The 26575-nt window shown below is 36.8% G+C and overlaps 1 protein-coding gene across 1 annotated transcript in view; it reads right to left on the reverse strand.

Annotated features, from left to right (window-relative positions):
- The window catches only part of PCDH15 (protocadherin related 15), an 876905-nt gene that overhangs the window by 11572 nt on the left and 838758 nt on the right, over positions 1–26575 (reverse strand). The window contains exons 29-34 of the mRNA XM_072803740.1: positions 24324–24500; positions 17227–17445; positions 15005–15013; positions 13981–14133; positions 4755–4773; positions 3109–3147 (exon numbers count right to left, since the gene is read on the reverse strand). Coding sequence (XP_072659841.1) covers positions 3109–3147; positions 4755–4773; positions 13981–14133; positions 15005–15013; positions 17227–17445; positions 24324–24500 — 616 coding nt within the window. The remainder of the gene's footprint in view (positions 1–3108; positions 3148–4754; positions 4774–13980; positions 14134–15004; positions 15014–17226; positions 17446–24323; positions 24501–26575) is intronic.

A 26575-nucleotide genomic window follows, 5' to 3' on the forward strand; every position in this document is an offset into this window, starting at 1 on the left:
TCTCTTAGGGGTTAAAATAGAAGCCTGGTGAATGGTTAGGGAAAGGAGAAATAATATCTTCATGTTGACAGGGAAAGGCTTGATTTCTGGAGACCAAGCTTTGTAAAAATTTATCTAGTTGTGCAGTATGATCTGTATACCTCTATGTCTGTAGTTCTAATTCAACAAAAAGTGTTCATTACAGAAAGGGGACGGGAAATGAGGTCAACAGAGGTCAGTAAGAATTGGGGCAAAGTTAAAGTTTAAATTTAAGTTATTCAAACTAAATGACTTTATATACGTGTGTGTGTGTGTGTGTGTGTGTGTGTGTGTGTGTTTCCATATTGGTAGGCTTAGACTTTTGAAGCATCTAAAACCCAATGTGATTATACTGGCTTAAAAGAAGCAAATTGATCTCAGAACTAATACTTTGAAACTGCTGGGCCAGTGTGTGCTTAATCTAATATGGAGACTATGTATTATGAAAAGACCACCAAATGTTTCTGAAGTTGAATCCTAAATTTTCATCAATGGAAAATGGATAAAGAAAATGCAGTATGGGATCCCTGGGTGGCGCAGTGGTTTAGTGCCTGCCTTTGGCCCAGGGCGCGATCCTGGAGACCCGGGATCGAATCCCACGTCAGGCTCCCGGTGCATGGAGCCTGCTTCTCCCTCTGCCTGTGTCTCTGCCTCTCTCTCTCTCTCTCTGTGACTATCATAAAAAAAAAAAAAAATTAAAAAAAAAAAAAAGAAAATGCAGTATGTAAATACAGTGGAATATCAGTCAGGCCTTAAAAAGGAAGGCAGTTGTCACTATATGCAACAACGAGGATGCACGTGGAGGACATTACACTGGGTGAGATAAATTGGTCACAGTGGGACAAATGCTGCATGATTCCGTGGTGCAAAATATTGAAAATTATCAGTCTCATAGAAGCAGGAAATATAATGATGTTGCTAGATGGTGGGGAGTGGGCAAAATTTCAGCTGGAGTAAAGTTTCAGTTAAGCGGGATGGAAAATCACACTGTGTTACGATAGTTAACCACACTGCATTCTACACTTAAAATTTGTTAAAAGGGAAGAACTCAAATTAATGTGTTCTTACAATTAAAAACAAAAAAAAAACTATTTTGAAGTTGAAATTTAATAACTTTTAGCAATAATGAGGGTATTATGCTGAGTGATATAAGTCAATCGGAGAAGGACAAACAGTGTATGTTCTCATTCATTTGGGGAATATAAATAATAGTGAAAGGGAATATAAGGGAAAGGAGAAGAAATGTGTGGGAAATATCAGAAAGGGAGACAGAACATGAAGACTCCTAACTCTGGGAAATGAACTAGGGGTGGTGGAAGGGGAGGAGGGCGGGGGTGGGGGTGAATGTGTGACGGGCACTGAGGGGGGCACTTGACGCGATGAGCATGGGTGTTATTCTGTATGTTGGTAAATTGAACACCAATAAAAAATTAATTTATTAAAAAATAATGAAAACAAATATTTATAGAAACATAATGAAACTGAGCGGATTTCAGATGTTAAGAGTTAGAATCCAGTAATTTTCTTTACACATACTTATCTTTTTTTTTTCCTAAAGGGAGAATAAAGCTCAACTTGTGCTAGTTCTGATTATATATATATATATATATATATATATATATATATATATATATGCCTCAAAATGGCTTAAAAAATATTATAGAAGGATGGAAGCAACTGGGAAGGAATCTAGGGAACTTAATCTTTGATGCAATTAGTCACTCTGTAGTCTGAGCTGGGCAGAAAAAGACAGAGGATGGTAGAAAGGAATAACCTGAAAGGTCCCTCTGGGATTCTTGTTCCACCCATTACTGAAGGGCAGAGCATCAACTATTCAGAAAAATATAATAATCAATAAATGGAGGAAGCGCGTGGCAACCATTATGATCCCTAACTGGCCTGATCAGACAGGAATGTGGACCCTCTCTGCTCTCCACCCGTTTCCAGCTGCCACACATTTTTGCTGACCACACAGAGAAGCCAGGATTAATTTAGTATTTCACTGACGAAGAATAAACATGTATACTAATGCAAACAAAAGCAACATATTACTACCAGTTACGGAATTTCCTTCCTACCATGCTCCAGCTGCTGAGGTAGGAGCTTGTACACTAAATATTACTGCCAAGATTTTATAGAAGATGAAAATGCTTCTCAGGAAGGTGCAGATCTTGGCTAACATCTTGCATGAGGAATTGGCATCTGGATTTTAAGTCTGATTTGTCTGATTCAATCATCTATGGAGATGCCTTCATAGAAATTTTTACTCAAATTTTATAAAATTTGGATATTCCTGTCACTCAACCTCCAAATTTTGGAGGGTAACTTCTCATCACAAAATGCCTCTCTTTAGCAAAGTTAAGATCCTGTTGTTAAAAAAAAAGGGGGGGGGATAAGAAGAATAGTTTTTAAGTAAAACTTATAGAATACTAAATCTGCCAAAAGAAAGAGACATTTAAAATTAACGTTATTTTTTAAAAGGGTAGAGAGTGTATGAGCATAATAAATATGAATTATAGGCATTTGTTGTATAATTCCGAATATCTTTTTCTCATTGTGGAAGAAAATGTCATAGGCACTTTGAAGTAGTAGACATGTGCCCAAGGGTAGTATATTTTATTTAAAGCACCTGAAATGATTAAAGACTATTTATCACGACCCAATTTCTACTTTTCCTTATTTCAGTCCCGATGCCAGCGTTCCTTCCTCAAACTTCGCCTAACCCAAAGCTCTCATCTCAGGAATGGTTCTGATGAATCCAGGTTCACCAAGACAAGAGACTCATCTGGTTCATGATTGGTCTCCTTCAATGATAGCTTGTTTTCAATAGGAGCAAAGGTCTTATTTGTCTAACTCCAAGAGAATGAGGCTGAAAATTTGGAATTTCAGCCCGCAGCAAGCAAGAGAAAAGAGACTTGCTTGCTTACTTATTTTATGTATTTGTTTTCATTTTAAACCACCTCTTCTCTGCCTTGTAAAATTATGCCACGTGGGCAGCCACCCACTCTGCCTGCGTGTAAGATGAGCCTTAACGTGACATAAAATACCATGGAGACTCAGCAAGGTCGAAAAGAAAAAGAAAATTGATACCTCTGGTTTAAGAAGAGAAGGCCTCAGCAGTTGCTGTTGCTGCCAAAGGAAATTAAAACAGAAAAAAAGGTTTAGAAAATAATTCAGGTGGAAAACGGAGATGATGATTGAAAAGAGAGAAAAAAAGGCCACAGCTTAAAACTGGTTACCTTGGGATTATGATTTATTAATCATGTGATAGCTACCGATATTTTGACGATTTATGGTGGAAAATGAAATAACAAATTCTTTGTTTCCATTTTATCATGGTTTTAATCAGCATCAAAGTTAATTGCGTTTAATAAATAAAAACCCATAAATAACTTTTTGGTTCCAACTTCTCAGTACAAAAAGTTATTTATGATTTGAAAAGCACTTTAAGTGCCACGGGATTCTTTTGAACAAGTTTAACCTTGTTTTAAATTGCCCCTCTTTTTTTCTCCCCAATCGCATTCAATGTAATCAGGTTCATTTGTGAGGAGGGTAGAGCACATGACATAATGATACAGTCGCAACATACGCATCATCATATTTAAGAAACGTCCCTGATCTTTCTTTACCAAAACATGGATGGCTTACAGTGGAACATTGGGTGTGCTTCTGGAAATTCTTTTGTGATCAGGGAAATCACCCTTCCTTGGATTTTGCTGGCATCACTCCTTACTGCCTCTCAACCTTACTCATACTTATTTAAAGGGAACAAGGTCCCTACTGCTCTGTTTTCTGATAATTTAAACAGATGAGAACAAGAGACACAGTTCAAATTTTGGTTTATCCAAGAGTGGATAAACCACACGAATCTGAAGTGGGAATGGCATTGGGAATGTGGGCAGAGAAGTTCTGGGAGACAAGTTCACCAGCGGAGCAGCTGTTGGAAATGGCCAGGGAGAACAGCTATGTGGCTGAAGAGGTAGATTTTCCATGACACGGCCTTGGCCCAGGTAAGGCATTCATGGAAAGGAGCGGAAGCTGAAGTTAGAGATAGTCTGATCCAATCTCTTAGCTATTATAATTGTCCCTGAAAACTGGTTATTCTTAAATGCATTCATCTTGCTTTCCAAAGATGTTAGGACTTGTGCATTCTCAACTAACGGCCAATGAGGTCGTGTGCTCATTTAACTCTCTTGACTGGGAAGCTGTCTGCCAAACTCTGCTAGGTTCTTGGTGGCATCACTGACAGCAGCACGTTCAGAGCAGCTAGCCAAATACCACCGGCCAGGATGAATGCCTACCATCTTCTCCGCAGACTGAGAATCAAATTAACACGATGGTGTGAGATTTCCCACAGTCTGGCTTTTTAAGATCTTAAGCTCTAATGTGTTAGGAAGGAGACTTGGACTGGTAAAAAGGAACAGAAGTCCCAGGTTTCTAAATTAGGTCTCTAGCCTTAGAAAAATAAGTTTGGGGGAATGTCACAATGCCGAGTAGAGGCAATTTAGGAAAAAAATAAATTCATCCTTGGAAAGGTGAGTATTTGTATTTGTTCACCCACTTAAAACCCCAGAACAAAACAGCAATAGGTATAAAAGAGAGTAAACAGCATAGCATACTTATAAGTTTTATTGAAATAAAGGAAAATACCCTAGTTATGAAAGAATATAAATCAGTCCTGCCTGTAATGCAAATATTTTCCTAGTAAGCTTGATATAACACCATAAAGCCCTTACCTCTGATGCATAACCTCTCCTGCAAGGCAGAAACAAAGAAATCAGTATTAAACAACTTAGAGTTTCAGATCAAATAAAATTATAGATAAGGGTGTTTTTAAAAAATCTGAGAAAAAAGGAGAAGATAATTTTTACTAAAAATTGTCTCGTTGAGAAATACATTTTATCAGAAGAATCGAGGTTCCATGTCTGCATTACTGAGAACAATTATCAGCCCAGACTCTCGTGCCATATGAAAACTAAACTTTACATGGTCAATTTTATCTCAAGGGTGTTTAAAAGCACATTTGACACTGTTATTGCCAACTGGATTAAAAATATTCCATATCATCTCTAACCTAAACAAGTTTTGATAGATATTAGATACTTATTTGGGGGAAGAGATGTGTTTTATACATGAAGAGCATATCGGTACAGGATAAAAAATGATCTCAGTGACTAAAATATATTCTTCCAAGCATTTGTAAGATGTTTTTTTTTTCTGTCTGTTTGCATCAATTTATTCTAAAACTAATGAATGCAAAGTACTTGCTAGCCTTTAAGAGTCACTGACCTTACCAGATATGAGAGCTGAAGATTTTCATTTTCGTTTTCAATATTACATAAAGATCTATAAAGTTCATGGACTGTAAGTTGGGGAAATGTTCAACTGTACTTGAGAGGGGGAAAAAAAAGTCTAAAATGCTTTTTGCGTTAAATGTCACTAATTATAAAGATTTTTAATTTGTTATTTGCTAAACAGTTGACCTAAAGTCCTATATATTATGAACCAAGTATACAAAGCCGGTAACTGCTATAAAGAGGCACATACATAACTTTAAAGTCCAACAAAACAATCTCTGTAGCAAATTTCTTTAAAATATTACAAGGGCTTACGAAATAAGTCTACTTATCTGAACAAATCTTAAGTGGCTAAGGCATTGCTGATTGAAATGGTTGGTCATAATGGTACTAAAATGCTTACTTAATCCTGTTGGCAATTTGTTACTTGAAATGGTTCTGTAGTGAGTTTTGCTTCTATGGTTCTGCCAATAGTTATGAGAACAGTAATCCTTCTAAAGCATTTAAGAGTTCGTTAATTTGCATCTGAGATAGAGAAAGCTCATTCTCTGGTTTTAATAATGAGCATCGAGTCACATATGTGACGTGAAGTGTCAACCAAAGCTGGACTTCATTCTCCAGGATATTTAAGCTGACTTTTTTTTTTTCATTAGTTGTATTTTCCCTAAATATGGAAAATAAAAGATCAAGAGATGAGCTACACTGTTTCCATTAACCTTTTTGTTATCTCTCATGTGATTATTTGTATTGTTTGTTTCAGCTTGAAGGCAGAAAGCAGCTTGAAGAAGGTTCACAACAGAATCAATATGCATCATTGTCTGTATGCTTTCGATTAACATGACTTCCTGGTGCTCTTTATAAGACCAATCGTATAATATTGATGCGTTTTTATGTAGATTATATCCAATGGGTATTAATTATTCATTTTACACCATTTGTATGCACTAAGTTTACTTTTAACAGTAAGGAAATGTATGGTAACCTAATTTCGTCATTTAAAAAGATATCTAACAATTTCTTATTCTTCTTTCTAATTCTTTAATTAGAATATATTGAATGCAGAAGATACAAAATGATATTCTTTTTCTGGAGCTTGGTTGTCAGGTTGTGGGGACTCAAGATTCGAGAACAGGAATATCATGGCCTGTGTACTCAAAGAATATAGGTCTCATGAAGAAGGCATTCTAACTGACTTTTATGATGAAGAGAGATCTCTAAATAGAATGTGCAAGTAAAAAACTAGATATAAAACATGGGAATGGATGTTTCATTTGAAAAGTGTAAGATACTAATAAAATATTCAGGCTAAACAGATATTATAAAAATGTTACAGAAAGTATTATAAATTCAGTAAGGCTGTAGATACCTACATAAAATTGTTATTTGGAGTTTCTATAATATTTGTTTGAAATTAGAGAATACATTATCAAAGAATTTCTTTCACGTATTCAAAAAGCGGGTACAAAATAGCTTTAAAAAACACACAGTCATATTAAAGGCTTACACAATCATGAATAATACCTTGTCAGAGTCCGCCAAATAGCACAAGTTCTCATGCATATGACCAGCTGCCAACAAAAACTCCAACTGAAGTGTTTCAGTGAAAGAGAGAAAAAAATCATGTTCAAGAACCCCAAGAAGGAAATTACTCTTGATTTGGATGAAAAGAATCTGAAGCAGAGGAGCTAATGAAAATAATTAGATTTATAGGCTTTTTTAAAAAAAAATCTGATACTATCAATTCGGGGATGACAAACCAAATTCTTGAAGGAATATCACATAATGTAGGAGCTGAACAAAACCTTTGAAATGATGCACTACTAGACCCTGACCCTATATTAATATACTTACGATGGAAGTTATCAAGCAAGACTTTTGACTCTATTTTGAAATTGTGCTTTGTTTTTATGTGCAGACTTTTATCTTCTACAATATTAAAACTAATAGGTCACATAATTACACTTGTATTCAAAGTGGGGAATTCCAGTAAATAAAATGTATTCCGTGTGTTACATGGGAAAACAGCCTAATTACTTGTTGGTCAAGTGTAGCTTTCATTAAAGAGATAGGAACATAGCACTTAGCTGAGCTGATGCCTCCAAGAATTTAATTGAGTTGAGTTCTGAAAACAACTACAACATAAAATTTCTTTCTTAAGTATAAATTTTCATCACCTTTGCCTAACAAAGAGTAAAGGCCTATAAAAAACTGATGACTGTTCACTAGATATATTCCTTCTTGATTTCTATTTAAAAGGTTTAGATTTTATTTGTACGACTAAATTCGGATGATTTATCCAGAGTAACAAAAGGTAACTAGAAATGAAGCCAATATACTTCTCTAAAATTTTGGTAGGCAAACATTTTATATTAATGATAAACTTCATAAAAATATTTATAATTTTCATCAATCACATAATAAATTAACTCACACTAGATAAGCCTTTGTAGACATTTATTTAACCTCATTTTGATGAAACTGATGAGAATTTCTTTATTAAACTGGAGATAAATATTTCCTTTGAAGAACCTCCTGATAAAATTATAATTATGAGATGTTATCATCATAATGTGGTCAAGCAAAACTGAAGACCTCTTTAAACATCTGTGGGAACAACGAAATGTCTTACAAAAGCCAACAAGTCAAGATTTATTTTCATTATAAAGAAGGGAAGAGAAAGCACAATGAGAAATAGAATAAGACAGTTAATTGAAAAAGTAAAAGATTTTTCAAGTGTATAAGCATACTAGTAAGATAAAAGCAAGCCAGAGTAAAGAATGTTCTTGTAAGAAAACAGATGACTACATCTTATAGCACCTGGGATTTATTTTGGAATATCATCATGTCTGTCAAATCCTACATTTCCGGTTACATAACATTTTTACTTTGGGAATGTTTAATCTTACCAGATACATAGGCTTCAAGGAAAGAACAGAACCTATAATAGCATTTTTTAGATTATTTTAACAGTTTGCTTTTTTTTTTTTTTCCTGGAGCAGTAAAATAAAACTATGATCAAAACGTCAATGTAGACATTACTGTATTAACATGCTAAGAAGCCATTGGTTAAAGCTGAATATCTAACCTTCTTGCCCACATATTCCCATTGAAAAATAGATTGAAATTACTTACTTTTTAAATAAATGCAGACAAATAATGCTACTTCGTAGTTAAGAAAATTAAGGTAAATCTATAATATGAGTTAGAAATGATGAGGTTAATAACCTTTAAAAGTAAAAAAATGAGGAAAAAAACAGCATTGCACTGAGTTTAGGGTAAAAGAATGGAATCTTCTTTAATGTTCGAATTTGCCTGCGCTCGAAAATTTTGGTCAACAGAAGAGTTGTCCAGTTAAGATAGGAAAAGCAGCATTACAGTGAAGTAGATTGACTGTGAGATTGGTTCTCCGTTTCCTCGGCAAAACTGTGCAAATTCCCCTGGGGTTGTTGAGACGTCACGTCCACATTTTCTCTCTCTGGAGGGCAACTTGTCTCTAGTTTCCAGCTGTGTGTTGCTGGAAAGTTTTTTTCTATTTGACTGTACATGTTAGCAACTGACTTTTCAAGGTCCGCTAAGTTTTTTATATGCTTGAGGATGCCCTTTGGTTGTTTCTGGGGGTCTGTGTCACACACGCTCGTGGATGCTGGTAGCTGTGCGACAGAGGGCTCCACGTCCTCGGCAGGTGTCACACTGACAGTGTGCTTCACAACTGGTACACAGACACACGTAGTGGATGGAGCCCAAGACGGAGGGGACAGAGGAGAAGGAAGAGGAGGGGATGGTGGGGGGAGGGAGGGAAGTGAAGGTAGAAGAGGTGATGGAGAAGAAGAGGGAGGAGAAGGTGGGGTGGAAAGTGGGAGAAATGGAGGTGGAGGAGGAAGAGGAGGAGGAGGAGGAGGAGGGGCAGGCGGAGGAGAGATGTTTGGTGGTTTGGGAAGGATTTCGAAAATGTTCCTTCCGGCTTCAACTGTCAACAGACATGTGGGCATCTCTCTCCTAAAAACCGGGGAATTTAAAATGCAGGGCATTGAAGGAGAAAGTTCCAAAGAACAGTCCGCGGGAGAGATGATGACATCAGGTTCTGCCTGGAGTTCCACAGTTCTCGAAACAGTTGTCAAAGTGGAGTAGGAGGAGTGAGACGAAGGAGAGAGAAATGAGGAGTCTGAAGACAGAGATTCCACATGCTGTGCTCCACGTGGGAGCAGGGGCTGGCCTGGCCTTGCTTCTCCTGTCTCGGGCACACTGGATTCTCCAGCTGCAGGCAGGGGGTTCCTACTACCTCTCTGGTTTGGAGGGGTTCCAGGGCTTTCCTTCCCACCTTCCGGCCTGCGGCTCCTCCGTGGCTCCAGCTCTAGGGTTTCTGGCCTTCTGGGAAGTTCCCACACTGGTCTCTGAGGGAAGCACACTGGCTGATGCCATATCCTCTGAAACATTTCCCTTGGGCCCCTCAGGGACTTACTCCTGGCTTGTGTTTTGGGCAAAAATGAGTCTATAAAATCTGTTCTTAGTAAAAAGTCGGAGTTTGTTGGTCTTGGATCTACAGCTTCCTTATAAAGAGTACTGTGGAGACTGAAGGCGTCCTCCTCAGACATCAGTGTGAACTTCCTTGCTGACTTGGGCTGGTTGTTCCTAAGGGATCCATCTACATGAGCCTGCTTGTGAGCCTCAATAGTGCTGGAAGGAAAAGGCATCACACTGTGTGGACTTTTCCTGTCTTCTGAGACTGACTTATCTCCCCTGCTTTGTTGGAAATGGTAGAGAAGGAAAAGACTTGAAAGAAAAGAAGATAATGAAATGTAAGGAAACAGGTCGTGACATAGCTTTCATGAGAAAGGTGTCTTTATGGTTCGCATTACTACTTCAAAATATAAAAGGCCAAATAACACTAATCTACTGAAGCAAGACATTACTTTCATGTCCCTGTTCTCAGAAAGACAGAGCAAGAAAAGCTTGAGAGCTGTGCGTAGCATGAGACATTTTTTTTCTTTCTTTTAGAAAATGCAACAATCTGTAGACTGTTTTTTGTTTTGTTTTGTTTTGTTGTTTTTGTTTTTGTTTTTGTTTTCCAGTTAGTTTGATACAGCGAAGTATCCCTGGCCACACGTAACAGTTCTCTTATGTAGAAATCATGATTTTCCAAATTGCAAACCAGCATTTTGGCTAATGGTTTCCCATCCTTTGCTTTGGTTGAGGATGCTCAGAGCTGACTGGGGAGAAGGATCCTTAGCTGTATCTGATTCAGTACCATTATCTCTCATCTCAGTAATTCTGTCCTGGAGCTAAAGTACACTCCCATCTGAGGATAAAGCTTACAAGAGAATACAGAAAGGAGTTTTCTATTTCCCAGATTAGAGAATCAAAGTCTCCAAGGACAGGTGGGAGAATTTCTCACAGAGGTCAAAATCACAATTGAGGAATTGAATTTATGCTAGAATCTTGAGATTATTTCCTTTTATTTCGATTTTAAGCTTAATCAGTTTTAAAATGCAATAAACATTACAAATAAGAAGAGGGGCTGTTGGTATTTATTTTGAATGTGATCTGCATCAAATTTTGGTCAAGACTGACTTTAATGAAAAGATTTATGTTCAAAGAATGTAATTTTGATACCCCTGGATTTGCTCATACACTGACGCTGACTTAGGGTGGCCAGAGTGATAAATAAAATCTACTAAGTGAAGGGACATAAGCAAGTGTCTCCAATGAAAGCAGCGGGACCTTTCCCCAGGAAGGCTGGCTGGTTTTGATTAGTCTCTCATCAGACTTTGCTCTCAAGCTCAAACCGAGTAACATTTAATATTTACCAACACAGAAGGAATGAAATACTGTGAATAAAAATTAAGTGACCACTTTGAAAAATCAGAATGACAGGGGAGGCAATAAAATGCCATATAAAGCCAAAGTTGTCATTGTGTCAGTTCACAAAGATACAAACTATGAAGGGAGACTCCTCACAGGTGGACTTGCGGTATCAGGCCCATATAGATAATTTGGGAAGGATAGACAATTTTGATTAAACAGACAGCAAAGTCATTTTTTAAAAATGGACTTGGCACATTATTGGGTAATTTTTGAAATGGATTTGTTCTTGGTTTAATTTTTTGTTGGAAAGAACTGTGTATATAATGGAACCGCATCACTTTTGACTGAGAGATATCTTGAAATACTTTTAACAAATTAAAAGTGAGAATTTCGATACACTTCTTGGTAGGCACAGGTTTCCAAGATACCAAAAGGGAATGAGATACGGAAGATAGAAATTTCTTTTTAAAAGCAAACGACTCCATGGGAAAAGACGAAGATTACTATGTTCAGAGTAAAACTTAATCTATTCTCTTGTATCTTTTTTTCCCTAATGCCTTGTATTAGAATGATATTATTTACTTACTTATGCCTATGTATCCACAGGTGGGAAAGAGAAAACATGCGACAGAAAAAAAAAAAAAAAAAGAAGAAGAAGAAGAAGAGTTTGAACTATAGTTAAATTGAGGTGATTAGGACAATACTAACAGGAACTTGCTTTAAACATTTACTATGTATATCCAGAAAAGAAAATGCATGTTTTTATATTTTCTTTGTATTTACTCCTAAGGATGATATGTAATAATATTTTAGATAAAATCATCTGGCATTTATTTGGTTGTCTCATCACATAAAATAGCCAACTATCCATTTCCTATACATACCTAAAATTCACTTTCATTATATATGGCTGATTTCAATCCCAAAACAGGTATTTTAAATGAGATTCTAAGAATTGTTTCTATGTCTTAACTGAAAAATTAGTCACACTGATTTATAAAGAAGATATACAAATTGTCTACAAGAAAGTAAATACACGAGTACTATAATGACTATCACAGAGCGATTGTTGAATCTGTATGAAGTTATGAATTAGATCATTAAGATTTTTTTCAAAATGACCTTTGATTTTTTTCTTTTAAATTTGATAATAATTCATTTGGAGTTAGTCCATTTTCTAGTAACTTATGTTCAGAATCCCTGTATATAAAGTTTTTAAATAGATAGGTTAAACATTTGTTAAAGATATTTAAATGTGCAGAACTCAAAACACTTCATTGAATACATATTAATTGCAAAATACTCTAAGTCTACCACAATTTTTTCAAATAAAAGTAGTCCTTAAGTGTTGCTATTTGAAAATGATCACATCAAACTATATTGATTCCAGATGATGTAATAGTATACTTTCTTTTGTTAAGTAAAAATGAATATATATCCCTCACTAATTTCAAGTGAAACAACTTTACACATAAGTCTTTTTTGTCTTCTGAATATTTTTTGCTGGAGAGAAGTGGTTAATATGAAGAGAATCAAATCGTATTGGCTCAATTCCTGCATTCACCAGTAATTCAAAAAAAAGACCATCATTTTCAATTCATCAAAAGATTTAAAAACTATATTTAAAGCATGAATCCTGCATTATATCATTTTAAAAATAGAATCTCAAACACTAAACTCTCAAGCATTAAATTCAATGTTAGTGTTAAGATATGCAACATTAAAATGAGTTTTGACATTTTTAAAACTTCTTAACATCACCTTGTACGGTAGTATTAATATGGCAAATAATACTGATACATGTGTTTAAAACCAGTTTTCCCATGAAAAGGTAAATTTCATAATTTTTGCGGCTTGCTTTATTCCTACTAGTAAATGCTACAAATGTAACACAGTAAGTAATGTCTTTTCATCCTTCAACTCCACTAAATTCCAGTTAATAAAAGGTGTCTTTGATATAATTTAATTCAGTAATAATCAAAATTTTATACTATCCTTTGTTTGTTTTGCATTTCCTGTCCAAAAACTGTTTAAAGCATCAGCAAGCTGAATAAGTCCGAAAGGAATCAGGCTACGTGGGTAGCGTTATGGAAACATCTGTGACATCTTTTCATGGCAATTTAAAAGTTTTCCAAATGTGTATGATTTAACGTTGCTTAGAGGTTCCAAATAGCATGGGAGCAATATTAAGCTATGACAGCAGTCTCTTTTAAGAGGAATATAATGAAAAGCATATTCTTTAAGTGGTTGGATATTTACTATTTAATTATTTATTTGGGTTTCAGATTTTCATGCAGATTTTAATCACTCTACCTTATGACATCCCAAGATAGTATCTTTAAAAAGTGTATGAGTTTAGACCACAATATTGGTTTTAAACTACCAAATAGGAGTTGGCTTTTGATACTAAATCAGGAATTACTAGTTTATGGTTATGCCTTATTTTTCCTTATTTCCTATGAGGAATAAAATAATCTTTCTCCTGAATGTGTTTTTAATTTGGGAGAAAAGACTATAACCTGCCTAATTGTGAAGGTTTGCAGATTAAAGCTCGTCATCTGCAATGTCACCTCCACTGCAGTACTTCTTTTCTCTTATTCAGTTTTTAATGTTGGCTTTTTTTTCTTGTCATGTTTTGGTTATTTTCTTTTTGTTTTGTTTTTGTTTTTTGTTTTGGTTATTTTCAATGCAACTTTTCCTTAGGTTCTCATCTTAACGATTTTGTGAGTCTCTCTCTCTTTTTTTCAAGAAACAAGTCGTAATTAGCGTGCATTCCCGCATCAGGTGGCAATGACATACTCACCCCCCAGCATCCTGCACACACACCTGCACACCTGTGTGTCAGCGGCTGCAGGGTACTTACATGGTGCTGTCCCCCAGCTCCTCGTACAGGTGCGCCCCGGGGGGCGGCGGGGGCGGCGGGGGCGCGGCCACAGGTGCAGGGGCGGGCGCGGCGGGCTTGGCCGCGGGCAAGGCCGACTGGATGCGCGCCGTCTTGGTGCACTCGGCTTGGCGGCTTTGGTAAGGCAAGGATGTTTTGGAAAACTCATTTTAGAAATTACACGCTGGCCAGTTAGCATAGGAACCCACCAAACACACCGTGAACACGAATATTCGGACTTAGAAATTGGTAAAATTACAGAGGCATCCACGCAGAGTATCCTTCTGGTGTACCCCCATCCCCTTCAGATCTTTTTAAAAAATATTTACCCTAAAATAATAGGTAGAACTCATAGAAATATCTGCAAGCTAAGTGAACTAGTCATAGTAGAGGTAGGGGGCAAACTATCTATAAAAATGGGATGGATGACTGGTGCTTATTGATGGGATCTCTTCCCCAGTGGGAGGCATGCTGCAGATGCCTGATGTTGAAGATACACAATTTTTCTTTATCATTCATCTTCCATCTGTTTAAAGAAAGCTATTTCATTTAAAATGATTTGGAACATTTTTGACATGACTTTGGAGGGGCTCTGCAGTTTACGGAGGGTTTCTGTCCTAAAGTGGAGAGATGCAGCTGGGTTTTGTTTCTTTGGATAGCCAGGACAGCTGTGATTCTTGCCCGGGAGCCTCCCTGCTCTTTCTGAATATCCTGGACACCAGCCGTTTAGCTCCTTCCTTCCTCAAAACCAAGATCTCAAAGTGTGCAAACTATCAGAGCAAACTTTTTCACATTTCTTCCCTTGCATCCCAGAGTGAGAAACCAGCTCGATTCCACATATCCAAAAAGCACAAGGGAATTTGAACTAAAAACTATACACACCCTGCAAATAGAACACAGACAAATAGGTCTTGGTGGTGGGCAGGCTGACTGCTTTATCAGTAGTATCTGGGATTTTTCTTTTTATAGTATATAAAGTCATATACAAGATGTTAATTATACTTACACTTTAAACCTGTTTTCGAAAAGCAATGAGTAAGAAAAAAGAGAGAGAAAGCTACATTAGAAGGACTGCATTCAAAATATTTTAACATCTGATATATAGTCTAAATTATGAATAATTTACTGGTTAAACTCTTAATGACACACTAGGGAAACCAAGTATTTCAATTCAGAAAATAAGAATGAGGGAGCACCTTATTATGGCTGTCAACACCACACAAGCTGTGAAAACACTCATTACAGGGAGACAAAGAAATGAACTAAATGGAGGAAGAAAACCTGGATGGAAACATGGATAGATGAATTTGAACTCTGATAGAAAAATGGAATAGTGAGGATGATCTGATCTCAGTAATTGGCTTCTTGGCTTCCTGTGCCTGGAGGATGTTACAGGGATGAATCAGGCAGCAAGTCTGGACGAAGATTAAACCCTGAATATTGAACCAGACACTGGAATTGCAAGGTGACACTCCTGGCGTGGTGAATCCATGGCACTTTTTTTTCACTTCTGCCCCTTACTTTTCCATGTTCAATGAATTTCACAACCGAATGTTAATATGAATGAATAGCCATCCATTCTGGTCTAATTCACAAGCAGAGTATAAAAGTACGAAAGTTAGATCTTTTAAGTATTAGAATGTTACTTTGAAACATGAGCAGTGCAAAACTCATTTTGCTTCATTCTGTTAGTCTACAAAAAGCAGCAACTAAAATGGATTCATTGACTGTTGAGCTGATTACTGAACTTAATTGTTTAAAATAATTAAATCCATCTACAAAATGTTTAAAGGCTAAGCACCTTAGTGGTTTGTTAAATTTCAGACCACTGAGAGTATAACGTCCCGGATGCTTTAATTTTGATCCCTGCATTGTGTGCCAAATATAAGAAGTCTCCTCCTTGATGCTGTTGTGAGCAGGATTGCTTTGAGAAGTATGGCAATGAACAAGAGTAACTGTAGTGTAGATTATCTTTAACATGAAAATTAATACTGGCTTGATGGCTTAATAATTTAAAAGCATTTGCCCACTCTTAGGTTTGTTCATAGGCTTTAGATTTGGTGTATCAACTGATTTGTTATGGATACTTCAGATTCCAATATATCACACTAAATGTTGGATTTGCAACTTTGCTATTGCTTTTGTGATGAAAAATATTCCTATCGCATCTTCATACTGTTCAATGTTTAGGTTCAAATTCCTTGCCTTGTTGAATTCCAAAGAAAATTCTGTGTTAGAGAACAAAGAACAGTTTAAGAACACATAAGTGCTATTTCAGTGCTTTCCTTGTGGGAGTTTCAAATGAGAGGGACAGTTCTATGATCATTTCTTACTCTCTGTTCTGTCAAGTAATTTGTATGATTTACAATCACTGCCTGTTATTTATTTGCATTCTATGGCACCCTTAGGGCTAACCTCTCTTCTTAACTGATTCCACAACTGTTTCCACCAATCACGATCAATTGGGATATATTTTAAATGCCTAGTCCTCAAACACAAAGGCTCCCCAGGTTCCCCACACCTAGTGTCAAATAGAGAATAGCAATGAAATTCCTTCAAATACAAAGGCTAAAATTAGCTATGGTTACTTAACTCTTTTGAAGGATCTACATAAGACAAATTTCGATATTTTAAGTGGAGGTATTGGCCTGTAGGAACAATGAAAATGTAAGGCCTTCACAGCCAGGATATCCTGTCCTATGTTACAACATAGGTCCTAGTAGGATTATCCAGGAAGGAAGAAACCTCATGGAAAATCACAGATGGCATACTACGATTTTTAAATGATTTTACCAACACCGATCATTTACACAGATGCAAATTTAAAAGCCCGGATAAAATGCTGTTGTGACAGTGTACTTAGGTTGCACACCATCCTCTAGACGGGGCATATCTGCATGTGGCATTCCCCTGCAGATGACGCTTCCCTAAGATCCCTATTACTTTTTTTTTCCTGAGGCTCCAAACCTGATGAAGAGCATGAACACGGCCACAGGAGCTTACCTGATGGTCCCATCAGATGAGAACCGATCAGAAGAATGGGAACGCTGAGTAATTGGTGGAAAATGTTGGAAGTTTGTTTTATTTTCCCTTAAAGGAGGGCCATTTAATGCAAGGAGGATATAGCAGTCCTCAAAAGATACGCACCATTTCTGTCCTACAACTACAAAACCATGTCACTGGGGGTGGCCTTTTGATGAGGCTATGTTCCCATCGAAGAATACTTACTGTCTGTAGCTGACCAGAACGACCAAAATGGCAGGAATGCAGCAGAGGATGATGATGAAGGCAAGCGCCAGCAAGGCCCCTTCTGTGTAGCCCAGACTTTCTCCTCGCTTTTTAATGCTGGTCACTGCCTCTGGAGTCCGGATCTCCAAAATGCGTCCTCCTTCCCCATAATGCGGCTGAAAGTCTTTATTGATATCAAGTAGTTTGCCATCCAAAAATCTTTATTGTTGGATAAATAGTCAAATCAGTGACGTTAACATACAAAAAGTTTTTTTAAAGATAATTTTGTAGTGTCTTTTAGTATTTTCTTGAAAATATTTTTGTGAAATATGAAACATATTTCAAAGGATAATTTTATAATATCTTGTTATGATTTTTATTAAATGTTTAATATTTAAAAAATAAATTTGTCCTAACTTTTAACATTTTCTTTAATTGAAATACAAACTGAGTCAGTCTTATGAATATATAAAAATATATAAAAAGCAAGAGCAATAAAAAGCAACAAACGGCCACCTATCTACACGTATCAAAGATATTATTAACGACTCTTACCTAAATATGTTCACAGACTTGAAAAAAGTAATTATCAACATCATCAGACTTAATATCACTATGTTGAAATCACTTACGTTATTAAGTTATTTGGGTGAATAAGTATTCTAAATTACAGATAGCATAGGTGAACATTATATCGTGCATTGTGTCTGCTTGGGTCCCCAGAATAATCCTGCAGAACAGAACATTATAATGCTAGTTTGCTGCAGGCCATAAAGCTACACAGTTAGGGTCACAAATCTGAGACACCGACCCAGCCGTTAGGCTCAAAAGTCTCCATTTGTCTTATATGTGGATGCTCTGAGATCCCAAACCAAAATGACATTTTGTGGGCAAAAGGTGAACAAAGTAAAAGGTGTTTCCTGCCTAGAAAGAGAAGACGGTATAAATGACACAGATAGCAAATCACTCAGGAGGACAGGAATTAGGCAATTTAACCAAACAGTTCTTGCAAGCCCTTCCCCTAAATAACGTAGTTCCTACATTACGGGCATTATACTGGGGTAGAGGGGATAATTAAGGAATAACTGTTATTTAATTTTATTAGACTGAATGATTTTGTTACACATAACTATTATTTTAGAAATCGATTGCATAATATAAATCACCACACTTACATTGAAGATGTGAAAAACACAAAGAAATGGGGAAGAGGAAATTTTAAATGGCCCCAAATTTCACCATCCTATGATAACAAAGAGCGCCACGCTCATGTATCTTACAGTCTGTTTTATCCCTTTTGACATTTACAATTTTAATTTTCTGACTGATCACGTTGACTTTCTATCCACTGCACAGGGTGCCTAGCTTCCTCACAGAAAAATTAAAGAGGATTAAATTAATTTTTAAAAAATTAAAGAGGATTTAATTAATTAATTAAATTAATTAACAGATACCAGATACGAATTCCAGTGGCTTGTCTATTCGACATTGCATTTAAGAGACCCGATGGAGAAAAAAAAAAAAAAGAAAGAGAGACCCAGTGGCTCAGATAACTGAATTTTAGTTTGAGGGGGAGCACATGTTTTTACTCAAGTTTTCATATGATAATGTAAGACAGGATTTTTGTCCTATTTCTTATTTTTTACAAATATTATTTTGTAGATATAAAATACACTTTTATAGCAACCTTCCTAAGTTATTTTTAGGCATGTTAAAAAATATAATAAAGATTTAACTGTTGTTTCCAAGTGCTAGGATTGAATGGTACAACATTTTGTTTGGATTATTTATCAGATAGAGTAAGAAGTTCCAGATAAAGTACAGATTAAGAGGTCATGTTGCAAGAAGACGCTATTAGAAACTAGGAAGAATCTGAAGTAGAGGAAGATGGTTAGTTTGGGGGAAAGAATCCACCCAAAGCCTGCGGAATCCTCTAGACAAACCACACATCTACAGGATTCTTGCATTTGACATCCTCCCACCCGGGGGAAGATTTGTTAGTCTTGTTACACTACGAGAACTCCGTTATTTCCATATTTATTTTGGTTTATTTTCAACTTAGGTAAATGTCGTCACTGTTTCCTGGAAGAGTTGATTGCTTTGAACCCATACCTACTCTAGAATATCCTTCTTTTTGCTTTCTCCACACAGAAGAGTTTACCAAGGTAAAAATTCCTAAGACATAATAGGTTTCCTTAAAAAAAAAATTGTGGATTTGACTCCTATCACCTTTTACCATTTTATCGTGGATATGGGAGGTCTAAGGCTTATCTGATTTTTTGTTTCTTTATAATTGAGTCACTTTTGTGTTTCAATGGTATTAAAACATATTCAGATACTTTTCAATGGCACATGACGACATTTTCATTGATTTTGTCTGGGAAAGTAATGGAATCTTTTCATTACATTTTTGGTTTATGTTTCTGTGATAAGGACTACAGTGTTTTACCTCAGAGACACCCGACAATTGTCAGGTTGTATCTTCATTGTCTTTTAAATTTATTTTGATCTCTTTTATAATTTGTATCTTTTTTTTTTCTTTTCCTTAATGTGCTCTGCGGTTATGCATATACTTTATACTGTCCATTTGTTTTTCAGATGTTTTCTCTGAATTTCAGGTAAGTTTGGAGATTTTCCACCCTAAGGTGGAAAACGTGGCCTCAGACCTTTAGGCTTTTGTTTTATACTTTCTCTGATTTGGGGACAGAGCTAGCTTCCACGTGGATCTTGGGAATTTGAAAGAAGCTTTATAAGAACTTGGTATTCAGATTCTATTTTAAAGTATAAATGTGTTCTTATACACTGTATTATAAATGCAGTTTGTAGAGTATCCAGGATTTTCCTACCTTCTCCATTTCTCATTTGCCTTCTGGACAATGTTAAACAGGCTGAATGTACAAAAAAGTGCATGAGCTAAAACTGTCTTTGTTTTTTTAAACAAATATTTAGTTAAGTTCTATTTTAAAGTAATATCGTCTGTTTCTGTTGAGGGTACAGAAAGCCATAAGAGCCTGTGGCTCCCATGCTGATGACAAAAAAGTCAGGTAGATAATCATAAAATAACTTTTTTTTGCACATAAAATGCCAAATTCTAAACAGTGAGTTTCCTGCACAGGGAGAGGAGACCATGCATTGTTTCACCTTTCACAGAACAAGGTAAAGGTGGCTGCCAAAAAAAAAAAAATAATAATAAGAAAGAAAGAAAAAGAAAAAGAAATGAGCTAATTTTTTTAAGGATTGTATTCATTCATTCGAGAGACAGAGAGAGAGAGAGAGAGAGAGAAAGAAAACACAAGTGGGGTACTAGACGCGCAGAGGAAGAAGCAGACTCCCTGCTGAGCAGGGAGCCTGATGTGGGGCTGGATCCTAGGATCCTGAGAGCATGACCTGAGCTGAAGGCTGATGCTCAACAGACTGAGCCACCCTGGTGCCTGGAAGTGAGCTAAAATTTTCATAAATATTTAGAAGATAAATATGCACCAACATTTAACATCAGCATAAGAGACCCACGCACACAAGAGGGGCTGGCATTGTACTCCCTTGCAAACTGTTTTCCAAGGACCTCCATAAGGTAACCTAGAGACAAGGCCGGAGACAGAAGAGGCATCCCCTTCTAGTGCATGGTTACAGGGAGCAAGCAGCTCTGGCTGGGGCACCCTGCACTTCTCCCATCCTGTATCTCCTACAGAGCAAGGGCCTTAAGCCACAGAAGGAGGGGGGAGGAAGGATCCCAAGCCCTAGGGGTCAGGCTAAACCCACTCTTCTGCTTCTGGGGACAAGGTGTAAGCAAATACCCACCTTGGTGCCTCTCCACCCTGAGAGGGGAACCAAGCAGTAAGGGAGAGAGTCTGCCCTGAAGGGAGGATGCAGAGAGGCCCCCAGTGGCACAGGCTCCCAGGGCCTGCGAAGAGATAGCAGTGAAGCCAGACAAGACACAGCCCAGATGCTGGGACATCAGACAGACTTTGATACAGCTCCGCTTAGTACTTCACAGAAGCCAGCAGAAAGCGACAAACATGCTTGAAGTGATGGGAAGTTCAATAAAGTGGAAGAAACAGTAAGAAGAACCAAATGGAAATGAAAGACTTTGTTTTAAAAAAAGAGAGAAAGATGAAGAGTTCCTTTAATGAGCACATCAACAGGCTAACAGATAAATCCGTGAACTTGAAACCAAGGCAACAGCAATTATCTGAGGTAAAGCACAAAGAGAGAAGAGGGCGAGAAGAGGAGGAGGACGAGGATAGGAAGCATCCAGAAACTTGGAAAAAAAAGAATTTTAATTAGAGTTCCAGAATGAGAAGCAAGAGAATATAGGTTCCAAGAAATATTTTAAAAGATGCGGTCTAAGGATATTCCAGAAATGGGAACAATGTTAAAAAATAATAATAAAAAAAACCTAAACCAAAATGCAGATTCAAGAAACTCGAAGAACCACAAGTAGAATGAAAGCAGGATAACGTAACGTATATTTACTGCAAAAAATCGAAGTGATTCAGATAACCGAAGACAACAAAAATCAAAATACTCATAACCTTACAAAACAAAATAAGTAATGTCATTTTAGTGATTCTAGTCTCCTCCGCATTTATAAACTTTAAAGTAACATTTTGAAATAGTTACATCGGTTTATAAAAGTCAAAGTGAACTCTTTGCGGAGAATATGTTGTTGTTTGTTTGTTCCTAATTCTTTGGCCAGAGAATTCCAACATCTCAGAAGCTTAGGTTTTAGGATCAAGGGAAGTTGAAAGAATAATCCTATTTCCATTGGTCTGGGCATTAAGGGATCATCTTAATGTTCTAGTATATTTGTTCAGTGTTAAAAACGAATAGTTTTCATAACTACAGGAGAGATAATATCGGTGCATTATGAGCCTTGGATTATGAAATATATCTCTATAAATTCATTATGGAATGTTTCAAGGAACCATTCTAGGGCTTAGATTATTATATTAATTAATAATTAATAGCATATTAGACTTCTATTATTATAGTGTCTTTCAGCTATTCGCTCAAGCTGCTAAGGGAAAGCTTTAATACTTCATGGTCGTTCCATCCTCTCATCAATACAGAAAATTTTGACTTATAGTTATTTTCTATTTTTCCCTTCTTTCCTGGCTATAATAGTTATTCAACTGAATTTCTATCCTTACTCTTTACAGTATAATCTAGGTTTGGGAAAACTTGTTTATTTTACTGTTTTAAAGGTTTTATTTATTCATTCATGAAAGACCAGAGAGAGGCAGAGGGAGAAGCAGGCTCCCTGCAGGGAGCCCGATGTGGGACTCGATCCCAGAACCCTGGGATCATGCCCTGAGCCAAAGGCAGATGCTCAACCACTGAGCCACCCAGGCATCCCAGGAAAACTTGTTTAGAATGAACAATGTTCATCTTGTACTTCCTATGCCAGTTGAAAACCAACTGGCTTCGGTTTGCAAACTGTTTCCCTCTAAAATGTTTACATGTCCAATTCTCTTTAAAGCTACACTAACAGCCTAAAGAAAACATGTTTTTATAGGTAGGAAAAACTCCCTACATTCAAACAACCTAACATCATATTTAAAAATAAGACCAATGTTTGTAAAAATACACCTTGTGTTTAAGATAAATGTTAATGACAGTTCAATAGAATATATGTAGTTTCTCAATGATTGTAAAATTAATACAATATGCAAAAGTTGGCTTGGTAGATCTAAAATGCTACTTCATTTGGAGGTTGGTTGTAGAATTTGAGAGGAAGTCACTACTCCGTCATCTCTACTTTCCACTGTGATTAACATACTATTTGCCTATGGGCCAAATGTCTATTAAATTTACGTTGATGAATAACATACTTAATAAATATGGCTCTTTTATAGTTAAATTGCTATTAAATCACTATCTCATTGTAGCTAAAATAGCAGCAGTGAAATTTTGTTGAAGAACAGCTTTAAATTCAGAACAGACTGAATTCAGAATGTGTTTTTTTTTTTAAAGATTTTATTTATTTATTCATGAGAGACAGAGACAGAGACAGAGAGATGCAGACAGAAGCAAGCCCCATGCAGGGAGCCTGACGTGGGACTCGATCCTGGGTCTCCAGGATCATGCCCTGGGCTGAAGGCAGGTGCTAAACCGCTGAGCCACCCGGGTTGCCCAGAATGTATGTGTTTTAATAAATAAACGGGTAGATAGATATTTGCTAAATATGTAAATGCAGCCACATATGGAAATATATTTAAATTAGAATATGTATATATTTATTTAGTGCTCTTTAGTGTGTATATATATACATGTATAGACCAAGAAAAACTAACATCTGAAATTATGGATTCAGGTACATCTATATGCACCAATACCAATAAATATTTAGAATATATACATACATTTATATATCAATATATACTGTTTAAGTAAAAATATATTTCAATTTAAATAAGAATTGCAGTCCAACAGTCTGGTGGACACTAGGTGTCAGCAGAGCAAAGCTGAAACTAACAACAACAACAAAGCGCTCTAAGTGTTCTAAATAATTTGAGAGAGAGAGAATAAATAGCAGCGTTTTGCTGAGAATTCTGCATTTTCTTTATTTTTAGGATTCGTGACTCAATTATTCAAATTCACCAGAAATGAAATAAATAGATGGAAGGTACAGACTGAGGTGGAAGGGGTTGTCCCTTCTGTCCCCCACTGCCAAGTCAAGGGAGAAAAGGATACTAATTTTTGCTGATTCAATAAAACCTAGAGGCAAGCTAGATTTATTCTTAAAATTCATGCCTACCGACACTGTCACGGGCAAACTGCCACTTGCAGAAGGATTCAGTGCTTTCCCCCTTCTGATGGCTGGGGCGTGGGAGCAGGAGTACAGGTCATCTCTATGGTGTGAGGCCATCTCTAGGGACTGCATCTTGCTCATAATGGACCTTCTGACCTCCAAAGTCACTCTCGCCCATACCTGGGCCTGAACACCTGTAGGCATGAGGACCCTGGGTGCTATCACTGGTTTTCCTGCTCACACTTCACTTTCAACAACAATTTGGTGGGTTTTAAACTTAAAGATCAAGATCATCTATAGGTGATATTGTCACCAGAAAGCTGTTAGAGACCATAAAACAACTTACTTAAAAAGCTCATTTCTGTCGATGGCTCTGTTGGTTTGGGGGTCGATTGCGTAGACAGTCAGGTCACATTTGGTGTAATCTTCTAGAGAAAAGGCATCCCCATGCCTGCGAGCACCAATGGACTCCACCACCACCTTGGCACCAGGGATTTGCTCCTGAACATAGCGATCCAAAATCCTATAAATCAAACAAAGTACAAACATGACATTCTGACGGGCTTCCTGGGGGAAAAAATCACTCTCAACTTGAAATGACATTTAGTAAATGAAAAATGATGACAGCCTGGTTTTTGCTAATGTTTACTGACTATGAACACTTGAAAAAAATTCTCTATATTTTTTCAGCATTTAACTTCCGATGATGCTAGAAACTGAATAAGGTAGAAAGAGGTCATCAACCATGTCCTGTTTGAATCTAGACTTTTTGAATTTATGATACCATTTGAGCTTTACATGTCTCATGGGAACTGCCAAGTATATTGTATAAATGGTGCGATTTACAGGAGCCACGGGTCTTAAGAACTCTTGAGTTCACGTGGTTGATGTTATAAATTCAACATTCCACCAGATTCTGCGAGACATGGCACATAGCTGTACATCAAGGTCCAGGACTAGGATACTTGTTTCCCTGAGGGTATGAAGACTCTTAGAGCTTGACAGCAATGAGAGAAGGCAGAGGTGGTTTGCAATGGCAGGTTTACCAGGTTAAGAGAAACATCGCATGCAAATCTCAGAAGCTATTTGGCTGAATACAAACAACTAAAAGACCTATCTTTTGGCATAGAATCAATGCTATTCAACAGAAAAGACAGAAACAATGTTAACCTATAGGTAATTTTCTGGAAAATACTTTTTTTTTTTCTGATTGCATGATTTGATTTTAATTGGAACTACAAGTTATTCCCACGTAAGTGTCTGTGGTCTCTATTGCCACAAATGACAATTTCCTTAATGTCTTTTCCTTATTAAAAACTTTATATTAAGTTCATATCTATATGTAGATTAACATCAGAATGTATATTATTAAATATTTATAGACATTCAAATGTAAATGAATTGATTTTAATAACTCTGCATGGCAAGTATTTTAAAATCCATCTATAGATTGGACGCTCCGTTTGGAGTCCCCCTTGTGAGGCCCTTTCCAAGGGGTGGGGGGCAGGAGGCACAATATCATCTAATGTCCTTTAATACTCCAGGAAATAGCTTTTACTTCAGAGGCCAACACTGACCTGCTTTCTGCTCTTTTAAAAAAAGTGTTGCTGTAAGGGGCTGGGTGCTTGGCCCTTGTCCGAAGAGCAGCACTGACACTGAGCCTTGGGAAGTGGCGGTGCCATTGGGGGCAGGTGTGTGGTGCCCACACCGGGGGACATGACCAATGGTAGTGAAGGGCTCTGTCTGTTTGCTTTTATTTTCTTTTTAGTTGTTTTGTCTGTTTGCTTTTAAGTGGATATGGACCAGCAGAGTCAAAGTCCCTTTCATTAAAGTACTATTCATTCTCTTCCTTTTCTCACCAGCTCACACCCACAGGTCTGTGTGCCTGACAGTATCTTTTCTGATGAGATCTTTGCTGAACAATGAAGAAAAGAAGAATGCATTTTTCCCAGAACCTGAAGAGAATGGCTGCAGGAGGAGACAAGAATGTGGAACAGTGTTCTGTCTATGTTTTAGGATTCTTTTTCTGAGAGACTTATGCTCCCTTAACAAAAAAAAAAAAAAAAAAAAAAAAAGAAAGAAAGAAAGAGAGAGAGAGAGAGAGAGAAAGAAGAAAGAAAGAAAGAAAGAGAAAGAAAGAAAGAAAGAAAAAGAAAGAAAGAAAGAAGAAAGAAAGAAAGAAAGAAGAAAGAAAGAAAGAAAGAAAGAAAGAAAGAAAGAAAGAAAGAAAGAAAGAAAGAAAGGAAAAAAAGAAAAAAAGAAAGAGAGAGAGAAAGAAAGAAAGGCAGGCCTGGGAATCAAACCCCATTACACTCTTGACAGTTCAGTTGGTACAGGCATGAATGATTGTGGTAAAGAGAACACAGATGTTTGGCTTCGGCTTTCCACTCCTTTACTTATGAAATGCAAAATCTGAGACCAGTAAGAAGCCGCCAAAGGCTCAGTCTCCTTAACCACAAAATGAGGAAATCATCTGCCACGAAGGATGATTGTGTGCAATAAATGCACTAATGCTTGTTGTCAAATCTCCGCACAGTTTTGAGCACACAGTTGCTGCTCCATTAAAGATGATTATGCTTATTATTAATTTGGCTTAAA

The sequence above is a fragment of the Canis lupus genome, chromosome 27 (genome assembly GCF_048164855.1).
Source record: "Canis lupus baileyi chromosome 27, mCanLup2.hap1, whole genome shotgun sequence".
Taxonomy (NCBI): Eukaryota; Metazoa; Chordata; class Mammalia; order Carnivora; family Canidae; genus Canis; species Canis lupus.